General features: G+C 39.2%; 1 protein-coding gene across 1 annotated transcript in view; it reads left to right on the forward strand.

The window, feature by feature from the left end:
• Positions 1-15648, forward strand: part of TRPM6 (transient receptor potential cation channel subfamily M member 6) — a 64828-nt gene extending 49180 nt beyond the window's left edge. The window contains 7 exon segments of the mRNA XM_088536438.1: positions 823-888; positions 3128-3414; positions 3666-3748; positions 6581-6786; positions 9608-9659; positions 14536-14642; positions 15533-15648. Of these exon segments, the coding sequence (XP_088392564.1) occupies positions 823-888; positions 3128-3414; positions 3666-3748; positions 6581-6786; positions 9608-9659; positions 14536-14642; positions 15533-15648 (917 nt within the window).
• Positions 15649-16674: the final 1026 nt, after the last annotated feature.

Genomic DNA, 16674 nt, shown 5'->3' on the forward strand with positions numbered 1-16674 from the left:
TGATGAGAGCATGTCCCTAGCAAGGCTTCAGAGGATGATAACCCTATTTTTTTGGTCCATGCTTCAAGGAGTATATAGGCACAATAATGAATCCCTGTCAAATTCAGAATAAAGAGATTGTAAATAAACATCATATTAGAGTCTGGAACACTGATCATCTCAGCTATTGGGGCCCTAACTCATACACATGTGGGTTATCTCTTTATTCTAATCTTAGTCCTTTTGAGGTCATCTGACGTTTCTCTCCTGCTTCCTGATAACCTACACATTATGAAGACATAAATGCATAAACACTTGGTTAGTGTGCAGGTGATAAAGGTGTTTATCTAAGAAATAGGTCCCCCAATTAAGGTGGGATAATAGTGTTAATGATGTGGTCTGGCATGGAGCCCAGATGAAATAGCTGTTCTCTGTGCAGCGTGAGCTTGGATTTCCCTGCAGTACTTTGTTAAGAGCCCAGGCATTTCTGAGCCTGACAAGGGCAGTTGAGGCCAGTTCATCTTCTTACAAGGCACAGCTGGAATATTGCTACCCTGGAGTTCACAGGAGGAAGAGGCAGGCATGGCCTTTGGCAGAAGGGCAAGATGAAGCATGGCAGAAGGAGTTTTCTCGAAAGGAAGAAACAGGGAAAACGGTGGTAGCTGATGCTTTTCAGATACCTTTTGTGCACAAAAGACACCACCGGTTGGGTAGAATTTCCAAAATGCCATCAAGGGTTACACTGTGGCTTACTTGGCTTTGCACGCTGCAATAAATGTCAGATATTTTTGAAACTCAACCAGGTTGATGTTTACTCAGTAGGGATATCTGTCTTGTTTGCAGCTGTCGAAAGAAACAATTTAATGAGACTTGCTCACACCATACCATTTACGCCAGTCCAGCTCTTTGGTGAGTACCAAATTTCTGGTTATTTTCTGCTTTATCCATACATTATTTTGTTAAATACTACACTTACGGCATTGGATTAATTTCAGTAAATTAAACTAAAAATCTTTTCTAAAAGAAATGGACTGGTATAGAGTCAGAATAATTTCATTTAGGAAGGAATTCTGGAGATTGTCTAGTTCAAGTTCCTGTCCGTCCAATTTAGATAAGGTTGTTGAATGCTTGTCCGCTTGAATTTTGAATACCTCTTTGAACATGGAGTCCACATCTTTTCTGCTCCTACGTTTGGTACCTTCACCGAGATTTTAATTTTTTTTTTAAATTTTTTAAATTACTGTTAATTTCTGTTTTTCTTGCTGCAGTTTGGGTCTAAGAAGAATTTAGTTTGTCTTCACTATAACCTTTATTAATTAATAGAAGGCAGCAAAAAGTTTCTTCCATTAATATTTACATCTACTTATATTCTCTCACAGAAGCACACACATTCATATATGAATAAGTGCAGGAAAACCAGATGTTAGCTGAAAGGACATTGCTCCTGTACCTGATACAGAAGCCTTGCAATTTGCCAGGGGAAAAAAAAAAAACTGTGCTCTAATTGAATAATAATAGGGAATAATACATGTGATTGTTTGGAAGAGATTTGAAATCAGTGTGCTGCATTGGCTTACAGCAGTAAGAGCTCTGCCTCTAGACACTTGAGCTCTAGGAACCTTTGTTTTTCAATGGGTAGAATATTTTGTCTCACAGCAGCCAATTGCTGATATTTCTCGGCAATTAGCCAAGGATTTCTTGGAAGCTGATTACTGTAGATAATTAATATATTTAGGAGCACACTGGACATTCTAATTTCTGGAGCTCCCAGGAGACACCCTTTTAGGTGTTGAATTGTCAAAAGATAATAAAATGAAGAATCGATATAGGATAAAGAAGTGTACCTAATTATTGCATCCTTGTTAAAATGTCTTATTTTCATGTCAATTTACATTGCTTAAACGTATGTACAAGGGCTCGTGTTCAGCAACGCCTGATCTAATTTGTCCTTCCTTATGTCATTTTTTTTTTTTTTGCTTCTAGCAGATACAGTTTCCTCATCATACTTGCCAGTGAATACCTCTGTCTTATGAATTAACATTGCAAATAATGTGAGCTACAGGAAAGAGAGCCAGGGTTTTTTTTTTTCTTAAAAAAGTGTACTTTCTGTTTACAGAAAGTAGTTTGCAGATGATGGCAACAGGAAGATGTCCTACTTGCTCTGCAAGAGAGGAATGCTATTATAACTACATCAAGAGACAATCATCTGTGACTGAATTAAAACTCGCCAGATTTGTTCTGCTTTCAGGAAAATGTTGTTAGTGGCAGCAGAACTTCTGAAATTTTGTGCGCTGCAAGTGATGCTGGAGTTTCTGGGAAGAAGACAAATCTTACTTTAAAATGGCAAACTGAAAACTTTCTGTTCATTTGCTTTAGCTTGTTCTCCTTGGATTGCTCTTTCAAGTAGAACTTTAAATACCAAGGAAAGATTGTGCCCTTTTGGGTTCCTATCCTAACTTTCCTTGCTCGTCATGGCCAATTTGTTACTTCTGAAACAACTCATTTTACTCACTGCTGAAGAGTGCGGCAATCTTTGGGCCTTTTATTTTGGAGTAGATAACACATTTATGTATTTGTTTGACTTCTTTACCAGTTTGTGTAATTAAGCACAATTAAAGCACTCTGTGTTCCTTCAGTCGTGATTAACTTCAGACAAGTGTTAATAAACACTTCCACATAAAAAAAGAAACAAAAGGAGGCATACTAAGGATACTTGCATTTAAGTTAATCCATTGGAGATAAAATGGTAATCTTTTAAAAACATGTATTTTTAAATTCCAGTCATCCTTAAATACTTAAAAGCTATGACAGAGGAGATTGTTTGAGAGAGATAGAATATCAAAGTATGTGTGGAAGACCACATGAATTCTTAAATTTGTCTCTGTTTAAAGGCTTGATACAAGCTCTTTTGACCACTTATTTTATCACAGCTAATCTTCATGGAGTAGGTATAACAAATAGTGTAAATTTAGATAGAGGTGGCTTTCATATACACGAGCACTAATGACTAAAAAAAGGCTCCCTCTTCAAGTCTATCCTGCACAGGACTGTGAAGTGGTATATGGTTGTAAGATGCCAAATCAAAACACAGTTTGCTTCTTTCTCTGTGAGAGCTGATTTGTACCAACAAAATTCTATATTTTTTTAGCTGGGGAAGAAGTGACAGTTTATCGTCTAGAAGAGAGTTCTCCTATGAACCTTGACAAAAGCATGTCTTCTTGGTCCCAGCGTGGTATGGCTGCAATGATCCAAGTCTTGTCACGGGAGGAGATGGATGGGGGTCTACGGAGAGCCATGAAGGTCATTTGTACTTGGTCTGAAAATGATGTATTAAAGCTGGGACAAGTCTTTATTGTGAAGTCTTTTCTACCGGAGGTGATTCAGACCTGGCAAAAGATCTTTCATGATGGCACAGTGCTACATCTCTGCCTGAGGGTGAGTTCAAACCTTAGGGGACACTGACTGGTCTGACACGTCTTAAAGTTATGCTTGTCAAAGGAGTAATGCCTTCTGCATGCTTGACCTGTGTGGCTTTATGCAGTCTTTGGAAATGAAAATTATTTCAAATATCTATCTCCCTTTTATTGTTTTGTATGCAAATAATCAGATGATTTTTTTTTGACAACTCATGATAGTTTTTCTGCAAGATAGAATGTGAGTAATATTTATAGTGTGCTTTTTCTTAGGAGATACAACAGCAAAGGGCTGCCCAGAAATTGATCTATACCTTCAATCAAATGAAGCCTCATACAATTCCATATACTCCAAGGTAGGAGTCTAATTATCCAGTTTCTCTTCTCAGTTGTATCTCAGATCTAATGTAGCCTTGTTTCTACAGTGGCTTGAAATGGCTGTTGCTTAGGCAGACTTGTTATATACGTATGTTCGTAGGAGGGAAGATGGCATTAATGGCAGCAGTTTAAACAAAGGTCCGTTAGTGAAGTTTTCAGCAGGAGACTTACAAAAAATAAATATTTTTGCTTGTCTCTTAAAGTCTGTTTTCTGATGCTGTGTTTTTACACAGAAGGTATTATCTGGTAGATGATATCTGGCTGAAGAAGGCGAGATATCACAGGCAGTGGGAGAGGAAATACGATGTATTAGAGGCAGTAGCCAGAGCTGACTTATGATGTCTTTTAAGTTCATTTCCATTAAATATAGATATAACTATTTATGCATATGTGCAAATACATATAGAATGCTTATAATATATGCGAGAGAGTAGTGTCCATTTCTTTCATATTATTTGAGCTTTCAATTAGGAGCTGATTAAAATAAAATATGTACATTTTGAGAAACAAGACATCGCTCTGCATACCATTTATTTCTAAAGCATCCCTTTTATCACCTCATTTTGAATGTCTCCATACATGTCTGTAGCCTGGTAAAACAGATCATATTTTGAGTATTGAGTACTTGGGGTAAAGTTTCACTGTTTCTTTTACAAGGGACTTTATAGACCATAAGAAGAAACATTGGGCCTTCAGCTCATAAAAGACTTTAAAGTTTGGAGTAAATTGGAGTAAAATGGCTTTATACATTACAAGAGCTTAGTTACATCTTTAAGGGAGATAAAGAGATCTGACTTAAAAAGTGCTAGAACATGTATTTCTTAAATGTATCAGTAGAGACTTTTCTTTCTAGTTACATTTTTTTCTCTTGTTTTCCCACCAGCTGTCTCATAATTGCCTCTCTTTAAAGCTGCTCTACTGAAATGGCACAATCCCACCTGCATAACATATTTTCCCTTGTCTTAAATTGTCATGAATTTGCAAGCAAAATAGTGAAGAAAGAGACTCAAATTCAAGTAACTATTTGGGAAAAAGCAAGGTGAACTGAACTGGTATGCATTTACTTTGGTAGCAAGTGGTTGGCTGGTCAATACCTGATGCACATCTCAGCACTGAAATGTGCTTAAGGTGCGTTTTGGTTTATCAATAATCTGGATGAGGGGTTGAGTGCACCCTCAGCAAATTTGCACATGACACCAAGGTGGAAGGACAAGCTGATCTGCTTGAGGGTAGGATGGCTTCAGAGAGGGATCTGCACAGGCTGGATCGATGGGTTGAGGCCAACTTTATGAGGTTCAATAAAGCCAAGTGACAGGTCCTGCACTTGGGTCACAACAATCCCATGCAGCACTGAAGGCTTGGGGCAGAGTGGCTGGAAAGCTGCGCGGCAGAAAAGGACCTGGGAGTGCTGGTTGACAGCTGGCTGAACATGAGGTGGCAGTGTGCCCAGGTGGCCAAGAAGGCCAACGGCCTCCTGGCTTTTACCCGGAACAGCACAGCCAGCAGGAGCAGGGAAGGGATCATCTCCCTGTACTCGACGCTGGTGAGACTGCACCTTGAATACTGTGTTCAGCTTTGGGCCCCTCTCTACAAGAAGGACATGATGGTGCTGGAGTGTGTCCAGAGAAGGGCAACAAAGCTGCTGAAGGGGCTGGAGCTCTGACCTTATGAGGAGCAGTTGAGGGAGCTGCAGTTATTTACTCTGGAGAAGAGGAGCCTCAGGGGAGACCTTGGTGCCCTCTACAACTACCTGAAAGGAGGCTGCAGTGAGGCAGGGATTGATCTTTTCTCTGGAATAACTACCCATAGGACAAGAGGAAATGGCCTAAAGTTGCACCAGGAGAGGTTCAGGTTAGATGTTAGGAAGAATTTCTACATGGAAAGGAGTGATGAAGCCTTGGGACAGGCTGCCCAGGGAAGTGGCGAAGTTCCCATCCCTGGTAGTGTTCAAGAAACATGTAGATGAGGCACTTAGGAACATGATTTAGCAGACATAGGGGTGATGCGTTTGCGGCTGTATTCGAGGATATTGAAGGTCTTTTCTAACCATAACAATCCTGTGATTATTTGATTCTGTATCTTTTAATGGATGTTTCTGAGGGATTCATTTCCAAGAATCATGCTTCTTCTCTTCTCGCATTTGAATGGTAGCTGTATTTTCCAAGGAAAGAGCACAGCTGATTTTCGCATTATAGCATGACAGAAAGAAGTTTGATTCTTTTCCTATGCAGAATATGGAAAAAAGGGAGACAGAGAATTTAGGCACTGATTGCTCTTTCACATGACCTTTCATGTGATTCCACTGAGTTTTGCACAGTTACAATTTCGTATATATGGTTTGAATGAATTACCATGAATAGTGAATATTCTATATAAATGCTTCCATTTATCCAAATACTATCAACCTTTTATGAGGAAGGTAAGTAGCTCTGAACTTTGTCTTTATAGGTAAATCTGATGGTAAATTAAACTTCTTGGTGATACTCTTCCTTAACCCTTGAGCAAGAATTGTTTTTATTCAATTAACGTAGGAGAATTCTTATAGTCAGTTTATAAGTTGGCTGGAGTAAATCAGTTTATGTTTGTTTGTCCATAAACTGTACCTTCTGAGGAAGTGTTTTGTTCTGAGTGTTATCAAATTTGAAAGGTCTTTTTGATAACAACTCTTTGTTACCCTGCAGTTGAAAATGCTCCATCCAAGGAAGACATGATCTCCTTATTGATATATTTGTTTTGCATCAGGCTGTGCTTTGACTGTGAGGACATTCATTATTGTGCTAGCTCTTGACAGACAGCACTTATATTCACAGGTTCCTGGAAGTTTTCCTCATCTACTGCCACTCAGCCAACCAGTGGCTGACTATCGAGAAGTACATGACTGGTGAGTTTCGGAAATACAACAACAACAACGGAGATGAGATCACTCCTAGCAGCTTGCTGGAAGAGGTGATGCTGGCCTTCTCCCATTGGACCTATGTGTATACCCGTGGGGAGCTCCTTGTCCTGGATTTGCAAGGTAACTGCTAGCATAGAACTGCTTTGTCATGAAACCCCAAGAAAGCCCTTCTCTCAAAAAGAGAAATTAATACTGAGGAATGGGTGAAATTCTCTTCTCGTTTGCATACTGGTAAAACTCATGGAATCTCTGGGTAGTTCTTGTATGGCATGGGTAAATGAGCATCCACAGAGCCCTCCTCGATTAATGTAGGTATAGTGGGAATATCATGTGGCCTCAAATATGTCTAGGCAGCATGGACGGCAGCAGCAGCAGCAAACAGCCAAAGCATTTCAATGAGCTCTGAAAAAACACTCAACAGTTAAAGTATTTTTATATTTATTTAGTTGCCTAGGTAATGCGTAGATTCAAGCATACACGTGTATATTATATATGCAAAACTGCTTGTATATATGTCTGTGTGTATCTGTCAGAATATTGAGAACTATTATCTATATTTTTTATTTTCCTTATTAATAAATCTGTAAGCAGTTTACATAAGCTGCAAGTCTGAATACTATTCATAAAGTCTAGAGGCTCCTTCAAAGAGCATGTGATCTCTTTACAGTACATTTGTAAGTGGGAACATGGCATATTTTAAAGAGATAAAACAGTTGACAATGTTCAGAAGATGAACAGCACCCATCAAACAGTATAAACACAATTGTTTGTCATTTCTGTCAAGGGAAATATGTATGGGTAGACAGAGACTTAACATATTTACATTTTACAGCATTCAGAAGCTGTGAATTACAAAAAGACAAGCTTATTATGCAAAATAAACCTATAATTCTATCCTTGCCTTCATTTGGTTGTAGCTGCATATTAAAAAAAACAGAAGGAGTAAGTGTGTCTTCACCACAGCTTGCTGGAATTTGTCTTAAATTTGCCTGGATTTATTATGCAGCTCCCGGCAGCTCCAGACCAGCTGGGTTGGCTCAAACATGGAGAAGTTAAACATCTGTGTGAATAGCATCAAGACTGGAACTTCAGTTTTTGTCTCAAACAAGGAAATGGACTAAAATCTTTGCAGATTTCTTTTGCATATTCTCTAGTTTTGGACTTACCATTTGTCATGTAGTAGACCCCTTGTTCTCTAATCTGTAATTTAAGGAAAGTCATAGAAGCATAGAATAGAATCATAGAATGCTTAAGTTTGAAAGGAGCCTCTGGAGGTCATCTAGTCCAACCCCCCTGCACACACAGGGTCACCTAGAGCACGTGATACAGGACTGCGTCCAAGTGGGTTTGGAAGATCTCCAGAGAATGAGCCTCCACAACCTCTCTGGGCAGCCTGTTCCAGTGCTCTGTCACCCTCACTGTTAAGAAATTTTTCCTTAAGTTCCTGTGGCTTTTGGTGCTTCAGTTTGTGGCCATTACCTCGTGTTTGGTCAGTGGCCACCACTGAAAAGAGGCCAGCACCATCCTCCTCACTGCCTCCCTTGGGGTACTTATAGACACTGATTAGATCCCCTCTCAGCCTTCTCTTCTCCAGGCTGAACAGGCCCAGCTCCCTCAGCCTCTCCTCATAGGGCAGAGGCCCCTGATCATCCTTGTGGCCCTGCGCTGGACTCTCTCCAGCAGCTCCACATCCCTCTTGTACTGTGGAGCCCAGAACTGGACACAATACTCCAGATGTGGCCTCACCAGGGCTGAGTAGAGGGGCAGGATCACCTCCCTCGACCTGCTGGAGACGCTCTTCTTAACGCACCCCAGAATCCCATTGGCCTTCTTGGCCACGAGGGCACACTGCTGCCTCATGGTCAACTTGTCGTCCACCATGACACCCAGGTCCCTCTCTGCAGAGCTGCTCTCCAGAAGGTCGGTCCCCAGCCTGTACTGGTGTCTGGGGTTATTCCTCCCCAGGTGCAGGACCTTGCACTTGGCCTTGTTGAATTGCATGAGGTTTTTCACCGCCCAGTTGTCCAGCCTGTCCAGGAAAGACAGCAGTCGAAAGCTGCTCTTCTTGTAGTTTTAAAAAGTAGGACTAATCTCTGTCAAACAAAAGCTATTATATAATACCATAATCACCTCATACATATACACTATATTTTGTCTAATTTACCTCAGCTGAGATGACCCTTATTGAGATGGATTGGGGATATTTCAGTTACAAAACAAAATTTCCACAGTCTTTGCTGGTGTTCAATGTAGAACATAAGCTCATCATCAGAGACCTATGGAAATAAAAATAATTGCATATCACATGCTTATAGACTTCCTTCCTTAGTTGAAAGAAAATAATTGCTCCAGATGAAAGGTAAGAGCTTTCTGATTAAATGGAAATATGCTGTCAGTGTGAGAACTGCAAAATATTTATAAGGATTCACGGCAATTGGATATTTAATCCCTTTCTATGACCAACCAGAGGAGAGAGTAACAGGTTCAAGCATATGCCCCTAGCATGGCTGAATAATGAGCTATCTCATTCTTTACACCTTGAGGGAAACCCGTATCTGGAGTAGATCCATGGAAATCAGTAGAAACTTACATCTGATTAATATCTCTATTCCAACTTAAATAAAAATGTTGGTCTTGATTACATTTTAATTAGTTGTTTCAGCTTCAGCATAATTTCTAACGTGTACAATTATTTGCATAAGCCTGCAGTCTACATAGAAATAAACCACAAAGCTTCTGAAGTTAGAACCGTAATGAGAACTGTTATGTTTGCCTGTAGTTAATAGCTTTTTGTAGTCTTATCATGTTCTTTTTCTCATGACCACTCTAAATGTGGCCTTTTATGGTTACAAAAAATTGGATAATCACATATTTTTAAGTACTATTTTTGTGAGAGCGTTATTATGGTCCCTTGTAACACACACTGTTGATCTTATTGTAGGTGTTGGGGAAAACCTTACTGATCCATCTGTGATTAAACCTGAAGACAAGAAGTAAGTTTCCCTCTGATTAAATTATTGTTCACTTTAGACATTCTGAAGCATTCAATATACTTTGGGCTTGGCCATGCCATACTGTACCTTGCCATGACCCCTTTCCTGCCTGTGAATCTGCGTGCCTCTGGGGCAGGGCTGTGAGCCTCCTTGATCGCAGAATCATGGAATGCTTAAGGTTGGAATACCACTGTGAGACGACCCACAGATCACACACGGAGCAGAGGAGAGGCTGTGGGCTAAGGGCCCTTTTCTCTGAGGGAGTCTTCCTGTCCCCACACATCTTACCAGCTGATGGGCGCCCCTTCACTCAGGTTGTTTCATCTCATGAAAGGAGTTCTCAGTCTGGGCAGGAAAGAAGATACGAACGTGAATAATCTGATTTAATGCAAGGTGAAATTAATGACAGAAATACTGGATGACTTGCTTGGAACTCAGGACAAGTCCATTTTGGAAGCAGGCTCTTAGTTCTGGGACCACTGTTAATATTTCATTAATAAGATTAGTAATAAATGACTATATTAATGTTGCATGAATGTTTAATTATGAATGGAGGTGTATTGGCCATATAATATTTATTCTGAAAGCAACATCAAAAATACGCTGAACACTTCACAGTGACAAAGTCTTTGCCCTAAGTAGGTCATAGGACCTTGACAGAAGCACAAGGATAACAGAGGAGAGAGAGGCAGAGATCAAATATGTAGTTGTTCACCACAAAGGCTCAAGTAAGCATTTTTAAACACGTGAATTGCTACGGATGAATTAAAGTCTGACTTATTGGTGTTCAAGTGTTTTTGTTTTTACTTCAGTGGAAGCAAATATATAAACCTAAATGAACAGTTGGTGCGAGTTACTAGTGTAGCTGTGGCCGTAGTGATTAAAACAGTAATTCTCATGGCAACTCAGCTTCTCCTATCTAAAAGAGAATTAATATTTACCCATGTTATCTTGAAGGGTGTGTTTGTTAGCATCCTTCTGGATTATTTTTTGTCATTAAATAATTTTGTCATACTTACTAAAATTTGATCCCGCAGATTCTATTTTCAAAAACTGTTGTTTTGTTTGTATCATCTGCAGTACAGCGAAGTCCTAATTAAAGAGCAAATGTTGATTAATTAATCAAACAACTTGATTCTCTTATGTTCTCGGAAATCGTCAGAACAGCAAGTTGTGAAACTATATTGTTTGATTCAGTGATCTGAAGGAATGAGACAGTGAAACTGCTGATGGATTCTGTAATCAGCTACGAGATACCCAATTCTAAGGCATGCTTTCTAAAATAATAATAATGTAAATGCACTTTCTTTGCTCTAACCTTCACTCTGTCATAAGGGAAACATTTCTGGCAGTATCAAGATCTGTTTTATGTTTTCATTTGTAAATAACTTACTTCATCAAAACCTGTGTGCTGCCTCAAAAGTTGCTTTGAGCTCACATTCTCTTAGAAGCCTGGGAGAGAGTAGATGTCATTTGACTGACAGGGCTGATACAAATTTTAGCACTACTTGTAACTACATTATTTATGTTTTGTTTCGGTAATTCCATTGATTTAGAAGCTCGTGTCATTATCTTGTAGTGAGTCTTTTCTTTCATACATTCCACATGCTGTCTTGGAATGGAGTTTTAAATGGCACAATGTGACCTCTGTATCTGTGAGAGTGAGGCAGTATATGTTGGTTTTATATACAATACCAAAATCAAAATAACAGATCCACTTGGAAAGTGTGCTTGACTTTGCAGAGTCGCGAATGTTTAGCACTGATTGAAAATCTTGCCATGTACAGTTAATAGAATGAATGAAGTGAGGCAAAAACGTGAAGGTAAAATATTCACCAAAAGATTTCCTGTAAGAGCAGATTTGCTGTAAAAGTAGTCAAGGTACAGAATGGGGACCATCACACAGTGCAGTTCTTGCAGACCCCTGCACTGCCAAAGCTTTGGGAAGACCTGCCTCATAAGTAATACCCTTATCAGTGTGTCACACTTACCAAATCCACAACAAAGTATGTGCTGGTGGAGCTTTCAGAGGCACAAGGGGCAAGATATCTACAGATGTCTGAGGAGAATTGTGGATCAAGTTTCAAATTAGAAAGAATTGATGCATTAGGCCTGCTGAGAGAGGTGAAGAAAAAGGCCCCAGCAGGCAAAAAAATCATTACAAATGTGAAAAAAAGAATGGGAAAATAAGGGGTCAGGAGGTGCTAAAAGAAGGAGTTAGAGGTCCCTTTTTAAAGCTCTCAAGCAGATAGTGATGGGCTGAAGGTTGTAGCAATGATTGAAGACCTTATCCTTTCAGGCTACTCATTTAGCTTGTATTTTGAGGTTATACTAAGCTGTGCAATTTCAGTCAAACAATGACAGCTGAAATGGTGCCGATAGAAAGAAACCTACATGTATTCACTATACCTGCGACTGAAATGGGAATACTTGAGGCTCAGACTGTAAAAAGATATAGATGAAATAACCTGCTTGTCTCCTAGTAAAGGTAGGTGTGTGACATCCACACAGTGCATTGCTCTGAAGCCCCCAACTTCCATGAATAAGGTTTTGTGGATGCCTTATTTTTTGCTTTGAGCATTCACAGCTCAGCCTTGACTGTGAGGAGAGCTCTGCATCAGCACACTACGTATTAATATATCCCTGGCAGCCTGCCAGGCCCAATCTGGTAGGCATTTATTTAGCATTTATTATGCATTTACTATTAGACATGGCTCTGCAAAAAAATAAAAAAAAAGTAGGAATGGGCTTTTGGACTGATATCTCATGTAAATGTATCTGCTGAGTTTGCAGGTTAAGTGGGGCTCAGTATTTTTCTCTCCTTGGAGAGACCATGCATAACCAGGTAAATAACCTCATGGAACAGGGGGTTTAGAAGGGATCTTAAAGGCTCAACTGATTATTTTTCTTCAGCAAGTCATTCCTGTGTCAGGCCTTACAGGTCCTATATAGACAGCTCTTGAGGATTTGGTGATCGTAAAACATTCACAGAACATCTAGTTTCAACTCTTTGCTAACCTTATTACTAAAAAGATTTTCCTGATTTTCTGCATGAAACATTTCATCCTGGTCCTGTATAAAATTGCAATTAATTTCAAACAGTTTCTATCTTCAGTTTCTTTTTTCTGTTTTTAGGCCATCTCCTTGAGCTTTTGTATGTGTCTTGATTTCTAGACTGCTGGTGTTTCTTGTTCTTTCCCTAATTTATCTCCATCTTTCTTGAAATAAAATTCCAGAGTTGAATATAACCCTCCTCTTGAACTGTAACCAGTGCCAGGTAGAGAGGAAGGATTATTTCAATTATACTGCAGACAGCATCCTTTTTATATATCCCACAACAACATGGGAGAATTATCTTTCTTGTGACCTTTGCTGTATTTTCATGGAATAATCAAAGAAGGAATATGAGCGTGATTCTGTAGCTTAGAAGTTAGGTTTACTATACCTGATCAAGCAAATATTTGTCTGTTCTACTCTTACTGGAAGATTAGACCAAGTTTATATAGGGCCCTTAAGTAATATTCCACTTTTTATCTGTTTTGATACACTAATTTTCAGTAAAGGTTGATTAGACTTGTACTTGAATGAACCAGGAGACAGACACTACTTACTGTCTGCCAGAAATTGGACAGATATTAAGCTTTAACATGCATTCTGGCTAATCATTCCACCTCTCCCTCATGAAAGGGGGAAACTTGACATGTTTGCAAACTGTTCTCCTTAGGTATATTTTCTGACTGTGGATTACAGAAAGATGGGAGAGAGTTAAAATCATTTTCTCTAGCTCCTCAGAGCTGTAATTGATTTCAGATTTTAAAATGGGTTGTTTCCACTCTGCATACCATTAAAATAAAATATTAGCTTTCATAAAGTTTCTTTGAAAGTGTTTTTTGTGTGCTGTGTTCCGTGATGTCTAGAATGTCAATTAAATTCTTGAAAAGAATGGTGAAGCAGTATTAAAATTAATGAACACTGATCTTTCAGACTACATTAAGAATCTGTTATAATTATGTGGTACTTCTAATACATGTCTGAGTATAGCCTGGTTTTGTTATAATTGTTGACTTCACCAAGAATATGCAATACACATTCGCAGATGGAGCCCTTGGTAATGCTGCTGAATTGGCCAGTGTGCAAACACACACAGAAATGAGCATAGAAAGAAGCCAATAAATTTTAAAGCCCTGCTTGCTAGCAGTGTACTCTATTCTTTTTCTGTACTGCATATTGATACATCTAGGGCTCTGCTTCCTTTGGGAAACCTGGCTTTCTCTTCTTAAATGTAGCAAAAGTTCTGCTGAATTTCACCTCTTTCCTAGCTCCGGTTTGTTCCCAGATGTCTACTATCAAAACCAAAATCAAGCCAGCTTTGTGATGAGGATGGAGAATGTTTCCAGCAGAATCATTCAGCTTGTGCCATATGCTCTCTGAATGCTACTGTTCCCGAATTTCCACTAAGCACTAAGTGGGAACTGTTGGGTCTGCCCTGTATCTCTCCAGAGCAGGTCACAGCACAGCTAAGCAGCATATTTTAGATGCCATACTGGATAAAATAGCTGTGGGATATATGCACCTAGGCTAATGCTTTATCAGAATTGACAGTTTTCTCATTTCTGACCTAAGAAACTTGTGATGGACACTCAAGTTTGATTATACAAAGGGCTAAGTTAGCTCTTATTTAATAAATAGAAAATATCATCACGCCCCTGACAAGTTACCTTTGAGACAATTTCCCTATAATCTCGAGAAAAATAAAGATATTTACTTTTGTATTTCTAGAACCTTACATTCTCTGCCCCCCCTCCCTTTTTTTTTTCTTTATACTGGATTTGCTTTTATGGAGGTTCATTGATTATTTTATATATATTTTTTTCAGATCTGGAAAAATGGTGTTTGGACCAGCAAACCTAGGAGAAGATGCAATTAGAAACTTCATTGCAAAGCACCGTTGTAACTCTTGCTGCAGGAAGCTGAAACTTCCTGGTATGCAAAATAAGTATTAATTTTTAATCTCTGACTTTTTGAATGCAAGGTAATAAAGACCAAAGTAGGCTAGAAACAGAACACTGAGCTATAGTTGGCACTCTCTTTCTGGGCAAAGGTGAATAGGAAAATACTTGTCTTGTCACCTTACTTGTCTGCCCAGTAGCCATATTAGGGGTTTGGCAATGTCAGTCTGATGTTAGCAGCCAGCATGTTAGTTTCTGCGCATGGGATTGTTTGCTTTGCCGTGCAAAGTGATGGATTGTTTTTCTAGGAGAATAAATGCAGTTAACCTCAGCAAAATTTTTTAGAGTAAGAGATAAAGAGAGCGCTAAAGATCTGAGAAAGTCTGTAAAACCTAGCAATGAATTTGCCTGGGAAAGACTCCCTGCAACTCTCTTGACCATCAAGTAGAGTCCTACACAGGGCACACCTGTCTTCCTGCTTAAATAAATTAAATTGCTTCCTGCTTAAATAAATGTGATTTTTGAGATGCAGTTTTAAAGGGCTCAGAGACAAAATATATTGCTATTTTGGATGAATTTCTGCCTATATATTTTTTCTAGAGAAAATCTTCCCCTTTCTCAGTAGCTACATGGAATAATAATTCCTATTTGATTCTGAAATAGAAACTGTGTTGTTATACTTTTGTCTATGGTGGATGGAGATTGTAGAGGAAAATCACCTGAATGAATACAGCAAGAAATGGGTCATTCCTATCAGCTCACACCATTTTTGGCCTCTCATCCCTCTGTTTCTGGCTTGCCCTATTGCCAATTCTTGCCTTTTTGGACACAGCTATGAAGCTATGGCCAAAAGCTTTGCTCTGGGAACAAATATTTTTCAAACATTTCCTTCTCTGTGTCACTGAACTTATTTTCTTGTCACAGATCTGAGAAAAAATGACTACACACTGGAAAGGCTCGTTCCAGCTGCTGAAGGAGAAGCAGACGCAGTGGGAGCGGATGGCGCGGATGAGCCCTTGGAGTACGACACGCGGTTGTGAGCGGAGCCCACGCGTTTGCATGCTCGGGAACAGCTTCCTTATCACGGCTGCTGGTCAGGCTGAGAGAAGAAAGTGTGGACGCCTGTGTGCAGCATCTCACTGCCCTCAGCGTATACTAGGGACACAGAGTCAAAGCATTTCTCTAGCTAGCACTTTCTTGTGTTCTTGGGCTGCTCGAGCATCCTTAGCAGGGTGAACTGCCTTTTTTGTGGTGGGAAAATATGTTTAATGATGCCAGACTCTGATCTTACAAAAATGCCTGTAGCCAACATATGTCCATGAGGGAATGGGTTGATGTTTCTTTCTCTACTCTTTAATAGAAAAACTAAATGTATGCACATATATAAACGATTCATTTTCAGATACAGAGCCCACTCAACCTCATGCTCACTTTTGTCTTGTGCGACAGAGACTGTCCAAGAAATTGCAGAAAAAATGTTTATTTTTCATTTTGATGCAGTGACAAGTCAAGAATTTGTAAGAAGTAAGTGGGTGTTTTACAATAGTCATGGATACAGGAAGTAAGTAGATCCCAAAATTTTATGGGAGCTTCATCTCAAAATGCTTTTAACATACCAAGACTTTATTAGAGTCAAAAAATGAAGGGTTGGAGCCACAAGTATCACCAGTTTTTCCTGTTTTCAGTTGGTAGAACTGAAAAATCCATCTTTAATACAAACATGAACTAAACAACAACCTTGAACATAATTCCATTTTTAACCGGGATCTATTTTTCTTTAAAATACTTTGTCTTCAGCATGTTTCTGATTCTTTAAGTTTCGAATTGCAACCAAGATTTGAAAAGGCACAAAGAAAGAGTATGTTCTGCTTAGTACTTAGCGGGTTAGTGTCAGACTGCACACAGGACTTTTTCCTACCAGTTAGGTGTAGGTGCTGCAAAAGTAGGCAGATATATTTCTTTTGGTACCCTGTGATTTCAATAGAACATCTCAATATAGAAAAATCTAGCATATGAGTTTTGCTGTGTAGAATCAGTATCTAAAGGAACTGCTCACGCTAAATATC

The sequence above is a fragment of the Tinamus guttatus genome, unplaced genomic scaffold (assembly GCF_059628265.1).
Source record: "Tinamus guttatus ecotype Peru unplaced genomic scaffold, ASM5962826v1 Tinamus_guttatus_pri_ptg000672l, whole genome shotgun sequence".
Taxonomy (NCBI): domain Eukaryota; kingdom Metazoa; phylum Chordata; class Aves; order Tinamiformes; family Tinamidae; genus Tinamus; species Tinamus guttatus.